A 22015-nucleotide genomic window follows, 5' to 3' on the forward strand; every position below is an offset into this window, starting at 1 on the left:
ACAGTGAACAGCAATCTCTTTCCTCACTCCTCATTTCTTTGTCCCCTTGCAACCTGCTGCCTTTCACTCATGCCATTTTATCTTCTTTTGCCAGTAATCTGTTTCAAGGGTTAATTTACAGGAGTCAGAGTCATATAGAACTATAGCCCAGCAGCTGGCCTTCTGGCCCATCGAGTCCATGCTGAACCATTTAAATTGCCAACTCCCACCAGCCTGCACGCGGACCATAGTCATTCATACCCCTACTATCCATGTACCTATCCAAACTTCCCTTAAATGTTGAAATCGAGCTAGCATGCACTACTTGCACTGGCAGCTAGTTCCACACTCTCACCACCCTCTGAGTGAAGAAGATTCCCTTCAATTTCCCCTTAATCTTTTCACCTTTCACCCTAAACCAACCAGCAGCTCTGAGATATGGGAGCAAATAGGAGCACACAAAGGAAACCACAGACATTCATCAAGGGAATATACATGCTCTGCTTCAACAGTTCCTACCGTCAGGATTGAATCTGAGGGCCTGTAACTCTGAGGCAGCACCACAGTTGCTTATAAGAAACTGAAGTTTACTTTTTTTTGCGTTCTTAATTAAATGTTCTATTATTCGTCCTCTTATTAATTTGTTTAGAAGATGATCCTTTTTAAAAAACTAGATCAAAATAAAGCAAAGATCGGTAATAAACTTAGGGATGAATCTATAAATAGAGGAGGCATTGGTCACAACATTTCAATCTTCATTGGATGCAAGGGAGAAGCTGGAGGACATTTTAGTTTAGAATGTCCAAAGTTGTTCAAGATAAAGGAAAACCAATAAACTACTAGTTTAATATCAGTAGTGAGGAATTTATTGGAAGCCATTATCAGAGACAAAATTAACTGTCAGTTGTAAAGGAATGGTTTCATCAGGGAGAGCTACAAACCTGGATTGTCATGCTGACTAACAAGTTTTGTTTATTTATTGAGGTACAGCACAGAATAGGCCTTGCTGCCAAGCAGTCCCCAATTTAACCCTGGCCTAGTCGTGGGACAATTTACAGTGACCAATTAACCTACCAGCTGGTATGTCTTTGAACTGTAAGAGGAAACACTAAGAGGAGCACCCAGAGAAAATCCACACGGTCACGGGGAGAACATACAAACTCCTTACAGGCAGAGGCAGGAAATGAACCTGGGTCACTGATGCTGTAAAGTATTTTGCTAAACCACTACACTACCATGGTGTCTGGCTAACAATTAAATTGTTTGATAAAATTCAGATGGCATTCAAGACTGTAACAGTTGGGGGGGAGGGGAAGTGATTAAAAATGTGCACCATCTTGGAATGGAGGAGAAAGTGGCGTACAGATGCACTAGAGAAAACCTTTGTCCTTCGTTACCACCAATAACGTTGAGCCAAACTATATCCACTTTGACTCTATTGACCTGGAGTTAAATTTGAAAAAGTAAGTACGATCAGCCCAGTGCTCTTCCAGCCATTTAGAAGCAGTGACCAAGGATTAGCTTTTCATTCAAAATCTACTTAATAAACAAAAGATGGCAATGGGAGAGTTCCTTTTTGACAGGGAGGCATTTGGCCGAAGTCAAAAGGATTGCTTTTCCACCCAGCACTCTTCAGTTTTTATAAATGGCCTGGACCAACTGGAAGGAGCAGTCAGTATAAAGTTGCAAATGATGCAACTCTTGGGGAAAAAATAGTTGTTAACAGGCTCTAGGATGGTATAGATAGAATGAAATGAGCAAGGCAGCAACTGATTTCAGTCTAGTGGAATATGAAGTGATCCACTTTGGGAGGATAAGCATAGGACAGACATTGGAGTATTGCATGCAGTTTTGGTCACCTACCTACAGGAAAGATGTAAATAAGATTGAAAGAGTACAGAGAAAATTTACGAGGATGTTGCTGGGTCTAGAAGACCTGAGATATAAGGAAAGATTGAATAGGTTAGGACTTTATTCCTATAAACTGAAAATTTGCATAATATTTATAAGGATGTTGGCTAGACTTGAAGGACTAAGTTATAGGGAAAGGTTAGACAAGCGAGGACTTCATTCCTTGTAGTGTAGGAGAATGAAAGGTGACCATATAGAGGACATAAAATCATGAGGGCCATAAGTAGGACAAATACCAACAGTATTCTATTCTCCATGAGTTGGGGACTCAAGAACTCGAGGCAGAGGCTTAAGGTGAGGGGGGTACATCTTCAAGGAGTGGTACCTCAGAAAGGCAGTGTTCATTATTAAGAACCCCATCATCCAGGGCATGGCCTGTTCTCATTGTTACCATCAGAAAGGAGGTACAGAAGACTGAAGGCACAAACTCAGTGATTCAGGAACAACTTCTTCCCCTCTGCCATACAATTCCTAAATGGACATTGAACCCATGAATACTACCTTACTTTTTAAAAAATATGTATCATCTCTGTCTTGGCACTATTTTTAATTTATTCAGTATACATATATATACTTACTCTAATTGATTTAGTTATTTCTTCTCTTTCTAAATTATCATGTATTGCATTGAACTGCTGCTGCTAAGTTAACAAATTTCACGACACATGCCGGTGATAATAAATCTGATTCTGATGTGTTTCCAGCCTGGTGTCCACAGACCCCTGGGTTAACGGTAGGGGGTCCATGGCATAGAAAAGGTTGCCAACCCTTGCAATAAAGGGCAGGAGGTGAAATATGTACATGAGAGAAGAGATCCTTATATTTTTATATGCAAGTTTGTGAAGAAGGCAGGTAAAGCTGATAAACATATTAAGTGGATTATTTCAGTGTATATATAACGAATGGACTTAAAGGCAAAACTAGAAGTTTATAAATTATTGAAGAGAATTGAGCACACCTGATTTCAACTTAAGCAAGCAGTGTAGGATGGCCAAGATGTATGTACATATGAATGAGGTACTTCAGTCATCAGAAACTGGAAATGCTAGAACTATTTATGTTGGTACCAGAAGACAAAAATGTGATCTAATAGAGTCTTGGGTTGATGGCAGACTTTAGCAAAGTGAGTAGAATAAAAATTGATTGCCTTCAGCAATGGGTCAGTACTGAAGATCATAGATCTATTGGCAAAAGAGATTGAGGAAGATGAGGAGACGCTGAGATCGGGAATGTTCCACTGGAAAAAAAATGGAGGATGGGTGTTCCATAAATAATATTAAAAGGGATTTAAACAGTTTTTGAAGTGAGAAATTTCTAAGGTTAAATATAAAAAGCAGCATTGTGGAACTAATGTATACCAAAGTGATGAGAAAAATACCCTCCTGGTATGCTGTAGATGTTCCTGTGATGACTTAAAACCCTTGATAGAAAGAATGCCTGTCCATCCCCTAACAGGATGCCTGTTGATGATGTTTAGTCTATTCCTAATAACAGGATCTCATGTTTAAATACAGAAAAAAATTAAGTGTTTCCCTTTCATGACATCCATGGGTTTGATTTAACTTCTTCTTTTTATTGATGTGAAACTTTTTGAAAGATGGTTTTAGTAAACTAGAACCTTCAATGCATTTCCGGAACAATATTTTGTCTTTCAGCTGAGCATTTGTCTGCCATATGGCCTGAGTAGCAAGTTGTGCAAATGAAAGTTTTAGCAGCCTCCTTGATATTCCTGTCTCTGTCACCTGTCCATCTTCTATTTTAACAATGGCTAACTTCCTTACATTTTAATATATCTTACTAATGGCTAACTTCCCTACATGCTTCTTCCTTGTTCCCTTTTTTGGTATGAGATGCTTTCAATCTCTCACTTCAGTTTGTGGATTGAATTAGTTGATCTTCTCACATACTCTCATGTCTTTTGAGGAATTTTTAAATACCTCTCCATATAGAATTATAGGGTCATAGAGTCATACAGCAAGTAATCAGGCCCTTGGGCTCAGCTGATCCCTGGCGACCAAAATGCTCATCCAGCCTAGTCCCATTTGCCCGCATTTGTCCATAACCTCCTAAACCTTTCCTACATATGTATCTGTCCAACTACCCTTTAAAAGTTGCTATTGTACTTGCCTTAGTCACTTCCTCTGGCAGCTCATTCCATACACATATCACTCTTGGTATAGACAAGCTTTCCTTCAAGTTCCTATTGAACCTTTCCCCTCTCACCTTAAGCCTCTGCCTTTGAGTTCTGGAGTCTCCAACCCAGGGAAAAAAAACCTGTTGGTATTTGTCCTACTAATGGCCCTCATGTCCTCTATATGATCAACTTTCAGTCTCCTACACCCTAAGGAATAAAGTCCTCACCTGTCTAACCTTTCCCTATAACTCAGTCCTTCAGGTTTAGCCAACATCCTTATAAGTATTTTCTGCACACTTTCCAGTTTATAACATCTTTCCCGCGGCAGGGTGACCGAACCAGAAACAATGCTACATGTGCAGACTCGCCAGTATCTTGTACAACTGCACCATGACCTCGCATCTTTTACACTCAGTGCTCTGACTGATGAAGGCTAACAAGCCAAAAGCCTTCTTCACCCATTTGATGGTATTGGTTTCCAGTCCACAAAGCTCTAAACTCAAAAGATTTTAAGCCCTATCTGATACAGATATCTACAGGTATCCTCACAATACCTACTTACTTACTGGTGTTTAGGCAGCAATGAAGGTCTTCCATCTCTGCTGGTGTTCAGGGCTTCCTTCGTCACGCCAGTAGTGTCCACTCAGTCTTCACTACCGTCAGCCATGCAAGTCCCAGGTGGAGACCCAGGAAAACCATCACACTCAGATGTCAAAGGATTCCAAATTGCTGTTTCTGTAACAGGTTTTGTTTGACTAGATGCCCTGAACCTGGAGAACCAGTGGGCCCCCCTTCGTCTCCCTCTATCCTTTGAACTGTTTGGCATGGGTGACCCAACCTAAAGCCTAAGCACAAGGCCCTGACTCCAGCCAACATGGCACTCCGGGTCATTGAGGCACACAAGCCTCCAAACCATGACAAGGTTGTGGTCTTCTTGGAGGTATCCTCAGAGTAGGGAGGTTATACTGTATCCATCTGCTCTTAAGGACTAGTTCTGGATTCCATGCAATCTAACCTTCCAGCAGCCAAGCATGTGCAACTATATCAAATGATTTACTGAAATACATTTAAGGCATGTCTACCACCCAGTCCTCATCAATGTTCCTGGTCACATGATTCAAAACTCAGTTCATAAAACAAGATCTCCACATAAAAGCCATGCTGACAATTCCTAATTAACCCCAGTCTTTCCAGATGCATGAATATCTCTCATCCCTCAGAATCTTTAAATTATATCAGCTTTTCTTGTCAATTGTGATTAATCAACAGTCTATTGAAATCTATTTGGTTCATTAATATGTCTCCTCCCAGGTTTTGATGATGTACATCTGTTATCAATGCTTCTCTTCACAAGTGCTGATGGACTTGCTGCAAGTTTCTAGCTTTATCTTTTTTAAAAATCAGTCCTGCTTTAGACCAGGTCAGGTCAGGTCAGGTCAGGTCAGCCATGATCTCACTGAATGGTGGAGCAGGCTCGACCGCCAGGTGGCCTACTCTGGCTCCTATTTCTTATGTTCTAATGCTGCTTCCCTCATAATCTTTCTCTTTTCTCAAATGATTATTTTTAACAATTTTGTCTTGCCAGCAACTGCACCATGTAACCCTAATCCCTGTAAAAATGGAGCTACATGCAAAGTTGGGAAGAAAAAATCCTTCACTTGTCACTGTGCCGGATCATTCAGAGGAGAGCTATGTGAAATCGGTAAAATTACTAATCATACTAGTTGGGGCTGATATCTCTAATCTAAACACGTTCACCTAGGTAACATTGTTTGCTTTAATAGTTCCTATTATCCAAATGGGATCCTTGCAAATATGTCCTGGATTTAATCCTGGCAGATTCATTAGGGTGTCTACAGCCTTTTCCTATTGCTGACCCTGACTCCATTAAATGGCAAGATCTATAATTTGGAGTAGAATTTTCAGGGATAGCTTGTTCCTCTCTGCCATCAGATTTCCGAATGGAAAATGAACAATCCCACGCACACTACCACATTATTTTTTTTCTCTTTATTTAAGACTACTTATTATTTATTTAGAGAGAGAGAGAGCATTGTAACGTACATATATACTGTATATGTATGTGAGGAGGAATTATCCTTTTATTTACCTACCGTTAAGTATTCTGAAGTGACACACCATTTAAACATGGACGCACATCCTGGATGTTTGGATGATGAAAAATAAAATAAGCTTTGTGAGTGCTACTGTCCTGACAAGGCTCCAAAGTCCAATATGCTCAGCACTGCTGACTTGATTTCACCAGTTAGCCTGGATCCATTAACCTAGACCTTCACACCGGGAATGTAAAATAAACTGCCACTGCTTCATCAGAACACTAAAACCTGGTGAAGCAACTAGAAAGCAAATATTTATTGAGCTCTTCAAATATCAGTTGTTTCAGTGAAGGATATCGCATTCACAAGAAACATCCATGGATTTGATTTAATCCAAGAGCCTGCATTAAAATAAGATTTAAAGGACCATGTTATGTTCTTATCCATTGGTATTGAAGCAATAATGTTTAAACATAAATCATTTCAAAGTTTCCAAAGATATTTTGAATTTATTATTTATTCTGAGCAGAGAGTTGGTGATAAACTAGTGAGTTACATACATGAAACTTGCTCTCTGTATTTACAGAAATAGCCATCAACGTATCAATCAGGTTTATTGGAACATGGTTAGACATGGAAAATTCCACACTGGCACTTGAATACAACTAATTCAAGCTCTTTCCTGTACCTTGTATCAGACATCTTATTACTCATGACATATTATATTACCTCCAAAATTATTTTCAAGACCCAAGATACTTAAACTTAGTGAAGTTCTTATTTATATTCTGTTCATTTGCGCTTCCTTTTTCTACAGCACCAAATGAATGCTACCAGGGTAATGGTGTGTCATACAGAGGTCGTGTGAAGCAAACTGAACAGGGGAGGAGGTGTCTGTACTGGAGCTCTAACCTGCTACTCAAAGAAGCCATTGGTACTCACATGCAAAGTCCCAGCAAATATGGCATTGGTGATCACAATTATTGCAGGTATAAAAGCTTTGGTGGACCTTCCATCAGCTAAAGGATAACAGTCTGGATTTATCAGTTAAAGCACAGCATTGCTCTCAGCTTTTGAACCCATAGTCAATCAGAACATTGATTTCTAAATCAAATACTAGATTTGGGGGAAAGTACAACATCTGACTGTAATGATGAGTTTGGCCGTGCTTTTTTAAATAACTTTCAGGTAGAGGACATTATTTCAGATCTCCGAGTTGCCCACAAATGATTTTCCTACATTAAAATATTTGTGTGAGTAGAACCTATTATTATGTAGGTAACTTCCTCTGAAGAATAATGTCATCTTTATATGATTGGATTCATTTTATTGCAAGCTAAATGATCAGAATTGAATGATGCAACACACACAAAATGCTGGTGGAATGCAGCAGGCCAGGCAGCATCCATAGGAAGAAACGCAGTCGACGTTTCAGGCCAGGACACTTCGTCAGGACAGAATTGAATGATATATCAGTTTTATTGCAAAATAATCATTTCCATTTCTGTCCTTGTTTCTTATGTACTTTTAGGCCAGGATTAGCTCAACATCAAATGGTCGATCAAGCTCAAGGGGATGACTGAGCTACACCCACTCCTACCACTCATGATCTTATGTCGTTAATGTATAATTATGTGGAGTTATAGGGACTATTTTTGCAAAATTAAATTAAATCCCATTTTTTTATCCACAAAGGACAGTAGTGGTTTGGAAAGCTGCTGCTTCTGAGAATATGTGAAAGAACAAGTAATGACCGAATAAGATACAATCTAATATCAGTGATCCCTTGAATATTTCAGCAACAAAGCACATTACGCAAAAGATAACTATCACAAGTTGTTAATGGAATATGAAATACTGAAAGAACTCAGCTTTATGTTCAGAAAGTAAATTTATCCATGGTACTCTAAAAGGTTATATTTTGACTAGTTCCTGAAATTGAATTTTACAAAACGTATGCAGAATAAAGTCACAAGCTGCATTTCTCTATGAATTGAATTGACTTTATTTCTCATATATGAAACGTATAAATAGATCAGGTGTTCCCAACCTGGGGTCCATGGACCCCTCAGTTAATGGTAGGGGTCCATGGCATAAAAACGCTTGGAATCCCTGAAATAGAGGGTTTAAGACACTGTTAGAGTGAGATTAATTACAAGTTAAATGAGAAAGTAATAGATGTATCAGCTAATAGGCAAACCATAATATGTCATAGGTCCTTTGTTATACATTCTTCTTAATGGTCATTTCAGGTAGAAGGATTCAAAATAGATTATAAAGTGGTATGCATCATGAGTGTTTGAAGAGAATAGAAACTCTATTTTTCCTCTGAGAACTTAGAGGAATATTGAGAGGGAGAAATGCAGTGATGTGGATTATCCTGACAATTTCTGGCATTAACCATATAAGTGTCAAGAAATTCAAGGCACAAGCCTTTCCTAAATGCAGAGGGCTTGAACTTCTTGATGGACTTCACCAATGTCTTGCCATCTATGCTGTACTTCTGGTCTTTGCTTTGATTCCTCGTGGAGTATGGTAAAAGAACATAAACATTCAAGCAATCCTTAGGATTAATCAAAGCATGTATCCCTATATAACTCTGAAATTTGTAATCTTGAGAATCTGCTCAATAAACCCATACCAGGTTAAACCTGGAAAAGCAAGATCAACTCCATTTACTTCAAAGGAGAGAGACAGCTGGAGGAACGGAGTTAAGATTCAGATAGTAACCAGTTTTAATTAATCAGTTTTTTGTTGTTAATGCTTTAAGTGTTTTTTTGTTTTAAAATTATTTTAAATGTCTTGATATTTTGAGATATATATATATTAATAGTTTGCTGAATTTTAAACATTTCTGATGCTGCTGTAGCACCTGATTATTTTCTGCTTTGACAGCTGATTGAGCCATGGGCTTGACTTAGCCACTTGTCAAGGACTTTTTAGTATTTCCTTGGGCAGGGAATATCCTTGTCTCCTATAATACTGAATATATTCGTGAAGGGCTAAATGCTCTGTAGGGTCTACTGATGAGGATAGTCATTAGTCTATTCTAATGGCTGTCTGGTACATTCTCAATCTTCTTTAAGTGTTCTTCAAAGTTCAAAGTCCATTTATTATCAAAGTATGTACATGAAATAAAAGAGAAGGTTGATAGCTCGGGCTGGCTGTTTGTTTGAAGGGTTGTTTGTCGAGCCTGGAGATTAAGTTGCAAACGTTTCTCAGAGACAACACAATTGCACTCTGATGATGCCATGTCAACTGGTGATGAAATGATTGTGACCTAACCTCCAGGATCCCTAAAAGTACATCCATGTTTTGTGAGCTGCCTGTAATACCTTACTATGTATCACCAGTGCCATTTTGTTTACTCCCATAATCCCAGGGACCCACTACCCTCATATTTTCACATAAGGTCTTCACACTTAGCCATCAAATATAAAGAGACCCAGAGAATTCAATAACACATAATGTGGTCTTCTGAATCTATCCCAACTTCTGAAGAATCTATAAGTCTGATTTCCCAATAGCTTTGCAAATTATAACCGCTCATGCAAACATTGATTAATTCTCTTTCCACCACTCCTAAGGTTTGTATGATGATTCATAATTATTTCATAGCTGTTGATAAATGCATTTTTGTAGTTAAGATAGCACAGCATAGTTTGCTGATTTTTTAGTGAGCCCTAATGCATATTACTGCAGTTCAGAGTAAAAGCCCACAGATGTAGTGACCCAGGTTTTGTCCTGACCTCTGGTTCAGTCCGTGTGGCGTGTCTAGTTCTCCCTGTGACCACAGCATCTGAAGTGCAGATCTGAGACTACGGAAGGAAGACAGAGTAGCACCACAAAGTGGCTGTGAAGGCCAAGTCATTCATCATCAGTATTGTGTGCTGTGCCATAGGACGTGGGTGCTCATGGTCTTGACCATGACTATTCTTGGCAATTTTTTCTACAGAAGCGTTTTGCCATCACCTTCTTCTGGGCAGTGTCTTTACAAGATGGGTGACCCCAGCCATTATCAACATTATTTAGACAATGTCTGCCTGGCATCAGTGGTTACATAACCAGGATTTGTGATATGCACCAGCTGCTGATATGACTATCCACCACCTGCTGCCGTGGCTTCACGTGACTCTGATCGGGAGAGCTAAGCAGGTGCTACACCTTGCCCAAGGGTGACCTGCAAGCTAGTGGTAAAAGGAGCATTTCACACCTCCTTTGGCAGAGACATATCTTCACCCTGGGTATATTTAAAGCAAAGATCGATAGGTCCTTGATTATTAGTGGTGTCAAACGTTAGGTGAGAAGGTAGGAAAGTAGGATTGGAAGTGCTAGTTGAGAATGGGGTTGGAGATGTCACAGCAGTAGTAGCGTAGCAGTTAGCACGACACTATCACAGCTCAGGCCACCAGAATTCAGAGTCCAATTTCAGTGCCGTCTCTAAGTTTGTATGTTCTCCCTGCGGATGTGTGAGTTTTCTCTGGGTGTTCCAGTTACCTCCTACAGTCCAATGACGTACCGATTAGTAGGTCACTTGGTCATTGGAGAATGATGGGGCATGGGATGTTGTCCTGGTCCAGCTTGTTCTTCCACTGAGTAAACACTAGAGGCCAGCACCAAGCGAACACTGAAGGGTGACATTGATTGATGGGGGGTGGGGGCCAACCCCCAACCCTGCACAGACTCCAGCACCCTCCCACACTGCCTCAACATCTCCTCCTGAGGAGCTGCAGCAGGTGACCCCCGGGGCATGAGAGATTACTCCTCACCACAAGTAAGACAACGCAGCTCCTCCACCATTGCTCATGCCAACAAAACAGTGAACTGGACTTGCAGTACTCTACGTTATTAATATCCAGCCAAGTCTTGTGATCAGAAAAAAAAGTCCAAGATAATCGCTTGCACCTTTTGTTGGACTGAGCAGCACCTTGGCACAACAGTATGCAGCAAGTCCGAGAAACACCACAACAATGGTACTCAACAAGTCCAACTCTATTGCTATCAAGCCTCACCAATGGGGTAAACTTGCAGTGCTTGATGTTCTTCATAACCAGCAATGTTTGGCAATCATAGAGAAGGCACAAAAGGTGAACAATTACACCTTTGGTTGGACCTGGAGTGGCTGCTATGTCCTTGGTCAATTGTTCCACAGATCACCTTCTTCTGGGCAGTATCTTTACAACACTGGTGACCCCAGCCATTATCAATACTCTTCATAGATTGTCTGCCTGACATCAGTGGTCACATAACCAGGACTTGTGATATGCACCAGCTGTTCATACAACCATCCACCACCTGCTCCCGTGGCTTCACCTTGGGGACTAAGCAGGTGCTACAACTTGCCCAAGGGTGACCAGAAGGCTAGAGGAAGGAAGAAGCACCTTACACGTCCTTTTGTAGAGATGTAGCTCCACTCCACCACCCCAATGGATACAACTTTGCTTTTAAAATCAAAGTGGTTTTCATAAGAACAAAAAAAATTGACTAGCTTTGAACATAGAACATAGAATAGTACAGCACAGTACAGGCCCTTCAGCCCACAATGTTGTGCCGTCCCTCAAACCCTGCCTCCCATATAAGCCCCCACCTTAAATTCCTCCATATACCTGTCTAGTAGTCTCTTAAACTTCACTAGTGTATCTGCCTCCACCACTGACTCAGGCAGTGCATTCCACGCACCAACCACTCTCTGAGTAAAAAACCTTCTTCTAATATCCCCCTTGAACTTCCCACCCCTTACCTTAAAGCCATGTCCTCTTGTATTGAGCAGTGGTGCCCTGGGGAAGAGGCGCTGGCTATCCACTCTATCTATTCCTCTTATTATCTTGTACACCTCTATCATGTCTCCTCTCATCCTCCTTCTCTCCAAAGAGTAAAGCCCTAGCTCGGGCTTGGTTGAAACTTGGTTGAAACAGGCTACAGCCATTTGAAGAGAAAGCTGAGGCTATCATCGGAATCAGAAACCCAAAAATGTTATAGAGCTCCACTCATTTCTATGAATAATCCAACTAGGTTTCTACTGCACAATGCCACTACGTTGACATTGTTTCCACTAGTTATTTAAGAAAGGCGAGCCTTGATGATGTGATCAACAGCGAGACAAAGTGCATGATTTATGTAAAAACAGTGGTTGTATGAAATTTATTGCTTATAAATCAAGCTCACTGAGTAAAAGTGGAAAAAGATACAGTGGATTCCAGTTAACTGGGCCATCGGTTAATCGGGACAGCCCCTCATTTGGGACAAACTATTAAAGAACAAAATCTATTTGAGAAAATAGCCTGGATTACCTTTGTTTATTTGGGACACTATGCTGATTAATTGCGACAGGAGACTGTTGTCAAACAGCGTCTAACTAGTGTCAATTGAGTGCGCTTGCATGGCAGTTAGACACTACACGGTGCTTAGAATTAACAGTTTGTAAGTAGCATCGGAAAGGTGTACTTGTCTTCAAAAAACAGTGACTTTTGTCACTGACAGTTGGCAAGAAATAAGCAGTAAGACAATTCAGAATTGTTTTGTTCACTGCAATTTCAAACATTCAGGCTTGGAAATGCCAGAAATGGCAGGGAGTGAAAATGAAATGATTTCACTACTTCAACAAGATAGAAACTAGAAGGAATGTGAAGGTATCGACAATCGCCCTGGAGGCTACTTTTGGACCCACCAGACACTCAGTCCCCACCTGTGGCACCATGTAGCTGTTTGCATGCAACAGCGGCCATTCCCCCGTACACCGCTTCAACAGGTACACTAAACCAGGTGAGGATAGCCAGCAGGTCTGATAGTGAGATAGGGACATGCCTGTCCTACCTTACGAAGTCAGCCCCAGTGGACTGGGCAAATGAGATCTACCGTGAGGTCCAACGGCCAGAAAGGCTGTTCTTCAATGCTCCATGGAGAGCGAGGGGATGACAAAGCACAGAAATCTCATTATTATCCACTACTACCAAGGAAGATCAGTTGTGATGACTACTTGTACTACTGGTCCCAAACGTCTGAGGTCGAGGGAGTGTAACAACCCCTGTGCAACAGCTCTTCTCACTTTAAAAACTCTCCCACTCATTGTCACATATGACAGACAACCTCCTGTAGTATTGGTAGTGTTCTCATTTCTTCTATATTTTACTTAAATACATAATTTGTTACTCAAATAAATTGTAGTTTGTCTTTTTTGTTGAGGCCCTAGTTTGTTGGTGTCGACAATTCCCAACTGTCTACACACGATATGCAAGCCAGGGCAGTAAGATGTGGAGAGCAAGCTGCAGCCCGTGGGGCAGGATGAATCCAAAGGAACGGCAGAGACCGATACGGTTTGGCACCAGCAGCATCAGAGGAGTTGCCAGTCGATGTTGAACTCAATGTAGGACTGTCTTGGGGATTGAAGCTCCAGATTTTTCTTCAGAGTTTATTCCTAGAGCCTTCCCCATGAGTGTGTGTAGCCACAAAGCAGTGGAGTTTTGAGATCAAAGTTTTCCTTCTCCTAGATGAGCTGCCAACCTCGGGTGATGAGCCCCATCCACCTGAACCGACTGGTTCTAAGGCGCCTGTAGCCTGTCTTTGCCCCTTCTCCTGTCAGTAGAAACAGTTCCGCTGGGCTTAGTAACTAAGTCACATGTGAGGGTCAGGAGCTGGATTTGGTTGGCCCAGACTACTTGAGATGCGTGCCGTTGGGACCATTTAATGGGTAGTGGTAGTTTATCTCCTCTACATCCCCCAGCGATTATAAACTTAAGTAATCATATAAAAGGTCTGTTTTATACCTTTTTAACTATTTCCGTGAAACTTCAGCTAATTGAGGAAGCCACTTAATTAACCAAAATGTACTAGTCCTTGTGTGTCCCAATTAACCAGAAATCGCTGTATTGTTAGATAAAGAAAAAGGCATTAGTGACTATAATCAGAGATATCAGTTTATGGGGGAGGCATCAGTGGTTATATTCAGAAGTACAAACTTATGTCAAATTTGATGGGTCATACTAATTACTGACCATAAGTTCTGTTGGCCATTTTGGAGCTAAAGTCTGTTTTTCTCATCATGGTGCAAGTCAAGTCAAGTTTATTGATGGTATACACATATACCATCAAACAGGACAGTCCTCCGAGACGGGGTGTAAACATAATACTTCACATAACACGCACATAATACACGATAACTTAGGATAAAATCTACAGATGAATTACACATAAATAAACAAAGTAAAGTATATAAATTAAATACTGTAAGGTACAAAACAGATTAACCATTGACAGGGAGTTCAGAAGCCTAATGGCCTGGAGGCAGAAACTGTTTCCCACCCTGACCGTTCTTGTCTTTATGCATCGTAGTCTCCTACCTGCTGGTTAAAGTCAAAGAGGATGCTGGATGGATGGGTGGGATCCTTGATAATACTAAGGGCTCTGCGTACACAGTTCTCCTGAGAAATGTCTGCGATGGATGGTAGGGAGTTCAAGTTTAAGTTTATTGTCATCTGGCTGTGCATATATACAACTAAACAAAACAATATTCCTCCAGACCATGGTCACCCACACATCATATATCACACACAGCACATAAAACAAAATATTATACTATATATAAGTTAATATGTAGTAAAGGGCAGCACAAGTAAACAGTAATCAGTTCACGTTCCAAGTAACGAGACCTTAGTGGTGGCACGATATTTATTATTCTCACAGGCTGAGAGAAGATCCTAGTCTTGATGCTCCTGTACCTCCTTCCTGATGGTAGTGGGTCAAAGAGTTTGTGGGGTAGGTAATAGGGATCCTCAACAGTGCTTTTGGCTGCAACGCCCCCAGTAAATGTCACAAGTAGGGGGAAAGGAGACCGCCGATGATCACCTCAATGGTTTTTACTCTCCTCTGTAGGGTCTTGCAGCTTCCGTACCAGACGATGATGCGCTCTCGATGGTGCTCCTGTAGAAAGTTGTTAGAATGGGGTTGATGAGCCATGAACATCTTCATCTCCTCAGAAAGTGTAGACGCTGCTTTGCCTTCTTGAGTCGTGAGGAGGTGGTGTGGGTCCGGATTAGGTTGTTTGTTATGGATGCAGTGTAGATCATCATTTTATCTCAATTGACAATGACATCAAGTACAACCAATTGAAGATGATTTCCCTGGAACAGCACTGAAAACAGCAAGAGCTCCACAGGAACAGCCGATTTTGAAGAAAATGTATGATTATGCACTGAGGATAGATAGTGCCAATATAGAAAGGGGTCATTAAGGTTTTTAGGATAGGTATGGTTCCTTAAGGTTATTATAGCTGGAGATGTGCTAGGGATAAGCTCCTGATGGCTTGTGTCTCAAATAGCCACTGACAACTAAGTCCAGCTCCTGGCCTTTACATGTGGTTTAGCTACTAAGCCTAGTGGAACCATTTCTACTGACAGCAGAAGAGGCAAAGGTGGGTACTGGCACCTTAAAACCAGTTGCTTCAGGCAGGTGGGGCTTGTCAGCTGTGGTTGGCAGCTCACCTAGGAGAAGGCAAACTCTGATCTCAAACCTCCATTGCCTTGTGGCTATACCCAGTCATGGAGAAGGCTTTGGGAGTAAACCACGATGGAAAAATCCAGAGCTGGAGTCCCTATGGCAGTCCTACATTGAGTTCAAAGCTGATTGGCAACTCCTCTGATGCCACTGGTGCCAAATTGTTTTGGTTCCTGCAGGTCCTTTGGATTCATTAGCTGTGTGGAGAGGCGTAGTCTGCTGCTGCTCTGCTAATGATTGTGCCATCAGATTAACAATACCTTACGGAAAGTTCCAGAGACACAGTTTGCTGAGGTCCTCACGTCTCGTCTATATTAGTAGGACAGTCTGCAAAGGACTGTCATAAGGTACCCCATGCAAGGCTTATTGCGAAAGTAAGGAGGTATGAGATCCAAGGGGACATTGCTTTGTGGATCCAGAACTGGCTTGTCCACAGAAGGCAAAGAGTGGTTGTAGATGGGTCATATTCTGCATGGAGGTCGGTGACCAATGGTGTGCATCAGGAATCTGTTCTGGGCCCCTTACTCTTCATGATTTTTATAAATGACCTGGATGAGGAAGTGGAGGGATGGGTTAGTAAGTCTGCTGATGACACAAAGGTTGGGGGTGTTGTGGATAGTGTGGAGGGCTGTCAGAGGTTACAGCGGGACGTTGATAGGATGCAAAACTGGGCTGAGAAGTGACAGATGGAGTTCAACCCAGATAATTGTGAAGTGGTTCATTTTGGTAGGTCAAATATGATGGCAGAAAATAATGTTAATGGTAAGACTCTTGGCAGCGTGGAGGATCAGAGGAATCTTGGGGTCTGAGTCCATAGGACGCTCAAAGCAGCTGCTCAGGTTGACTCTGTGGTTAAGAAGGCATACGGTGCATTGGCCTTCATCAACCGTGGAGTTGAATTTAGGAGCTGAGAGGTAATGTTACAGCTTTATAGGACCCTGGTCAGACCCCACTTGGAGTACTGTGCTCAGTGCTGGTCGCCTCACTACAGGAAGGATGTGGAAACCATAGAAAGGGTGCAGAGGAGATTTACAAGGATGTTGCCTGGATTGGGGAGCATGCCTTATGAGAATAGGTTGAGTGAACTCGACCTTTTCTCCTTGGAGCAACAGAGGATGAGAGGTGACCGGATAGAGGTGTATAAGATGATGAGAGGCATTGATCGTGTGGATAGTCAGAGGTTTTTTCCCAGGGCTGAAATGGTTGCCACAAGAGGACACAGGTTTAAGGTGCTGGGGAGCAGGTACAGAGGAGATGTCGGGGGTAAGTTTTTTACACAGAGAGTGGTGAGTGCGTGGAATGGGCTGCTGGCAACGGTGGTGGAGGTGGATACAATAGGGTCTTTTAAGAGACTTTTGGACAGGTACATGGAGCTTAGAAAAATAGAGGGCTATGGGTAAGCCTAGTAATTTCTAAGGTAGGGACATGTTCGGCACAACTTTGTGGGCTAAAGGGCCTGTATTGTGCTGTAGGTTTTCTATGTTTCTATGTTTCTGGGACATTGTTAGAGATTAGGAACCCACTGAGGGAATAGACTGGAGTGTAGACCTTTCATATCTACTCTGAATCAGTAACATATCTGACCTCAGACCCTGATAATTGTCTGCTTTGATAACCTGAGGTCTACTATAAATCTTTAATATCCCACAATAGCTGACGGTGTATCTCTCTTCCTCCCATCACCACTCCTCACCTGTAACAATTCTTTCACAACTTTAATGACAAAGAGGGTCTGACTTTATTCTCAGAGACAATGATAGGTACAAAATGAAGAACGCTTAGCATTTGCTAGACTGTAAGCTAACTGGAGCAGACCAATGTGAGGTTGATGTAGAATGCTTTGGAATAATTAAGTCTAGTCTGGATCATAATTCTCAGAAGTAAATGATGAGCAAAAGAATTAAATGCATGGTCAAGATGGTACCTGCATACAACACTCCTTTGGTCAACGTCTTCGGGATAGATCGTGAAACCATCTTTATCACTGCTTTTATGTCTTTTACATTTGTTTCTTGTCTTGAATGTGATTCTGGAATTGTTGGAGCCGGTGATTTGCCGTTTGGAGATTGCTCGGGTGCTTCAGTGCTCTGTAGTCTCTGAGAGGATTCTGGGAGACAGAGGCAGAGTGAGCAAACCTTGCGGTGAGAAGGCTGAAGGATGGTGCGCAAGCCGATGTTTGGCTTCATTTCGCCGATTAAAACGATGAGGATGATTGAAGCATCAAGGCGAGTGTGGAAGTTTGGAGATTGTTTGGGTGTTCCAGCGCTTTGCAGTCTCTGAGAGGATTCCAAGAGGCCGGGGCAGCGTGCACGAACCTCGTAGCTGGCAGGCTGCAGGATGGGCACAAGCTGATGTTTGGCTCCACTTCTCTGATTAAAGCTCCCATTGTCACCGATTAAAGCGACAAGGAAGATTGAAGCATCTAAGCAAGTGCAGAGGGGAGAGCATACTGCTGCACCCAGGAGTTTTCAGTATTGTTGGATGTGGACTTTGGACTATAAACTCTATTTTTCAGTCTTATAGTTTTTATATTCTATGTTTTTCTACCGATGTTCTCAGTGTTTTTGCACATGGGAGGGGGATTTAGTTAGGGTCTCTGTGCCTGATCTGTTTAGTTGTTTTTATTGGGTGGGAGGAGGGATTTGTGGGTGTCAATGTACCTGATCTATTTTCTTCATTTTTTGTGTGCGGTAGGAGAGATTTAGGGGGTTGATGTGCCTGATGCATGTGATTCATTTTTCTTGGGCATGAAGAGAGATTTGGGGGTCAATGTCCCTGATCAATTTTGTTTGTTTTTTTTTGCAGGAAGAGGGATTTGGGGGTCGATGTGCCTGATCTGTTTTTGTTTCGTTTTTTGTGCTGGAGGGGGGATTTAAGGGTTTGTTAAGGATCTGGCCTGAACTCTGAGTCGAAGGGCCTCTGCTGGTAGCCCTGGATCATGACAGTCTTTAATTTCTGTTTTCTTTCACCTGGCCATGTGGGTTCTGGCCCAGCCCCTTTCCTTTTTGGACTTCCTCCAATTACCTGCTTGTCTCCTCATTTGCACCCACCTGTTTCTAATTTTCACCCATTTGCCCTGTCCATTTAAACCGTGCCTTGACTAGTATTCTCTGCCAGTTTGTCCTAGTTCTGATCTGTGTTGTTCTAGCCTGTCATTGTGACTTCTGCCAACCGATTTTGCCTGATTCTGTATTTTGGATTTTGGCTGTTCTTGGACCTGAATTTTGCCTGTGTGCTCTGGATTGTCTGCCCTCGTCTGACTGCCTTTCCTGGTTCAGACCTCTGCCTACCATTTTGGATTTGTGCCTGCGTTCTGTTTTTGAAAGACTGTTGCCTTCATGCTCCCTAATAAATCCAGGTGAAAAAGTATTCATTGGTCTGCACTTGAGTCCCACCAAAACCCAACAGGGTTGATGTGCTCATTCCATTTCTATTTTCTTTTCTTTCTTGGTTTCATGGTTACCTGGAGAATAGAAGAATTTCAGAGATAGATACTTTGATAATAAACAAACCTTTAAGCATTTGAATGTGTGGGGGACCAACTAATTCTAAAAAGGTAGAACTAGACCAGCCTTGGGGAATGCCAGGAGCTCACTGTTGCAAATAGATCAACTCAGTGCCAGACCTATCTTAGGAAGATGAATGGTGAGAACATCCAGAGGAATTGGTTTTCCTAATCGTTTGCTGAAAATATTTTTAATAACCCAATCCCATATGTCAGACAAACAATGTGACATTTCAAAGGCAAAAGAATGACTGTGAGAAATGGTGGTGAGTTTGATTAGGGAGAGACCATAAGAATTCATCGAGTTTGCTCATCTATTTCATCATGGCTGATCCATTTCCCCCTCAATCTCCTACCTTTTCTCGTATCCCTTCATGCTCTGGCTAGTCAAGAACCTATCAACCTCTGCCTTAAATATACCCAATGACTTGGCCTCCACAGCCACCTGTGGCAATGAATTCCACACATTCACCACTCTTTGGATAAAGAAATTCCTCTGCTTCTCCATCCTCTATTCTGAGGCCGTGTTCTTTGGTCTTAGACCCCTCCAGCATAAGAAACATCCTCTCCACATTCACCCAGGATAAATCCTTGGAAGTGCACCAAAGATAAAGGTGGAAAAACTACCGTTAGAGGTGATTCCTTGCCTATAATTTGGAATCAGGTGAGTAATGTCCCTTCCACATGGATGGTAGGGAGAGGTAGTGGAGGAGGAGTAAACATATTGAACAGAAGCAGCTGTTGACTGCATCAAATTCAACTCGTGCAAATAAACTTTTAAGCCAGCTAGTGGTGTAGTGGCGTCCACATAGGACTTCGAGACAAGTGGTCCCAGGTTCAAATCTGATCAACTCCTTGCACGCTTTCCATCCATGCTGCGTTGAGCTAGCAATTTGGTCTCATAAAAAACAGACAAAAATGCTAACGAAACAGCGTGAAAAATTGCTGCCCAATGCACCACAAGGTGTGGAAAGGAACAACAACAAATAAACTTTTAGAAATTCTTCACTGTGACATTTTCATTGAAATTACACATGTTACACACCTTAACAATAAAGGTTTACTTTTAACATCTTTTATCCTTTAGAAATCCCGATGGTGATGAAAAACCTTGGTGTTATTTTAAGGACAAGCATGACAAATTAAATTGGGCTCACTGTGACATATCTCAATGCACTGCAGGTATGTATTATTTCTCTTCATTTCATTTAGAACATAGAACATTGAACAGTACAGCAAAGTACAGGCCTTTTGGCCTAAAATGTTGTGCAGACCTTTTAATTTACTTCAAAATCAACCTTACCTCCCCCTTGCCATTTAGCTCTCCATTTATCATTCATCCATCTGCCTATCTATGAGTCTATTACATGTCCCTAATGTCCCCATTCTTGCTTCCCTCTCACATCTTCTCTTCTTACCTGTCCATCACCTCCCTCCAGTGCTCTTCCTCATTCCCTTTCTTCTATGCTCTTCTGTCCTCTCCTATCAGCTTCCTCCTCCTCCAGCTCTTTATCTCTTCCACCAGCTTCCCAGCTCTTCACTTCACCCCTCCCCTCTCCTGGTTTCACCAATCACCTGCCACCTTGTACTTCTTTCTCCCCTCCCCCCAACTTCCTATTCTGACTTCTCTCCCTTCCTTTCCAGTCCTGATGAAGGGTCTTGGCCCGAAATATCGACCTTTTGCTCTTTTCCATAGGTACTGCCTGGCCTGTTGAGTTCCTCCAGCATTTTGTTTGTGTTGCTCTGGATTTCCAACAGCTGAAGAATTTCTCATGCTTGTGTCCCTGATGTACCTGCCTCTACCATCTCCACTTCAACACATTTACCACTCTCTGTAAACAACTGCCAGTCATTCTCCCCTAGACAATCCTTCAATCACTTTAAAATTATGCCCCCTAACATTAGCTATTACCGCACTTGGAAAAAGGCATGAATGTCCATTCTACCTGTACCTCTTACCATGTTACACATCGCTATTAAGTCACCTCTCATCTGTCTTCGCTCCAAAGAGAAGGCTAGCACACTGAACCTATCTTTATAAAATGTCCTCTCTAATCCAAGCAGTGCCTTGGTAATTCTGCTTTGCATCCTCTCTAAAGCTTTCACATCCTTCCTTCAGAACAATTAACCTGTTCCATTAATTATTTGATCCTGATTGGTATTAGCCACATACACAAAATGCTGAGTTTGGCAGGTCAGGCAACATCTATGGAAAAGAGTAAACAGTCGATGTTTCGGGCCGAGACCCTTCCTTGGGGAGAAGGGTCCTAAAGAAGGGTCTCAGCCAGAAACATTAACTGTTTATTTGTTTCCGTGTAAGCTGCCTGGCCTGCTGAGTTCCCCCTGCATTTTGTGTGTTTTGGATTTCCAGGATCTGCAGATTTTCTTCTGTTTCTTATTAGTATTGTCTTAATCAATAAACAGAAACATCCCCAATCAAAATAAATAATTAACACTTTGCTGATTAATTGCTAAAGATACACACAAAATGCTGGAGGAACTTAGCAGGTCAGGCAACATCTATGGAGAGGAATCAACACTTTGAGGTGAGATCCTTCATCAGAACCCTTCACCCAAATGAAGGATCTCAGCCCAAAATGTCAATAATTTATTCCTCTCCACAGATGTTGCCTGACTTGCTGAGTTTCACCAGCATTTTGTGGTGTGTATGTTACTCTAGAGAATCTCTTATGCTAAAGATACTGTTCAGTGCTAACTGTTTCAATTTAAGAAATAAATTTGGACAGCATCTTTATAATTGATCTCAAACATTGGAGAATGATGTAACAGATCAGAGGATTTTCTGTGTAAGAGGAAAATACAGCAAGAGGATTCGAGTACAGGAGCAGGGAGGTACTACTGCAGTTGTACAAGGCCTTGGTGAGACCACACCTGGAGTATTGTGTGCAGTTTTGGTCCCCTAATCTGAGGAAAGACATT

At 41.8% G+C, this 22015-nt stretch overlaps 1 protein-coding gene across 2 annotated transcripts in view; it reads left to right on the top strand.

The window, feature by feature from the left end:
- The window catches only part of LOC134359072 (hyaluronan-binding protein 2-like), a 71406-nt gene that overhangs the window by 29726 nt on the left and 19665 nt on the right, over window positions 1-22015 (top strand). For both annotated transcript variants that reach the window (XM_063071978.1, XM_063071979.1), the window contains 3 exons: window positions 5610-5726; window positions 6899-7070; window positions 20163-20257. In XM_063071978.1, the coding sequence (XP_062928048.1) occupies window positions 5610-5726; window positions 6899-7070; window positions 20163-20257 (384 nt within the window). The remainder of the gene's footprint in view (window positions 1-5609; window positions 5727-6898; window positions 7071-20162; window positions 20258-22015) is intronic.

The sequence above is a fragment of the Mobula hypostoma genome, chromosome 19 (genome assembly GCF_963921235.1).
Source record: "Mobula hypostoma chromosome 19, sMobHyp1.1, whole genome shotgun sequence".
Lineage (NCBI taxonomy): Eukaryota > Metazoa > Chordata > Chondrichthyes > Myliobatiformes > Myliobatidae > Mobula > Mobula hypostoma.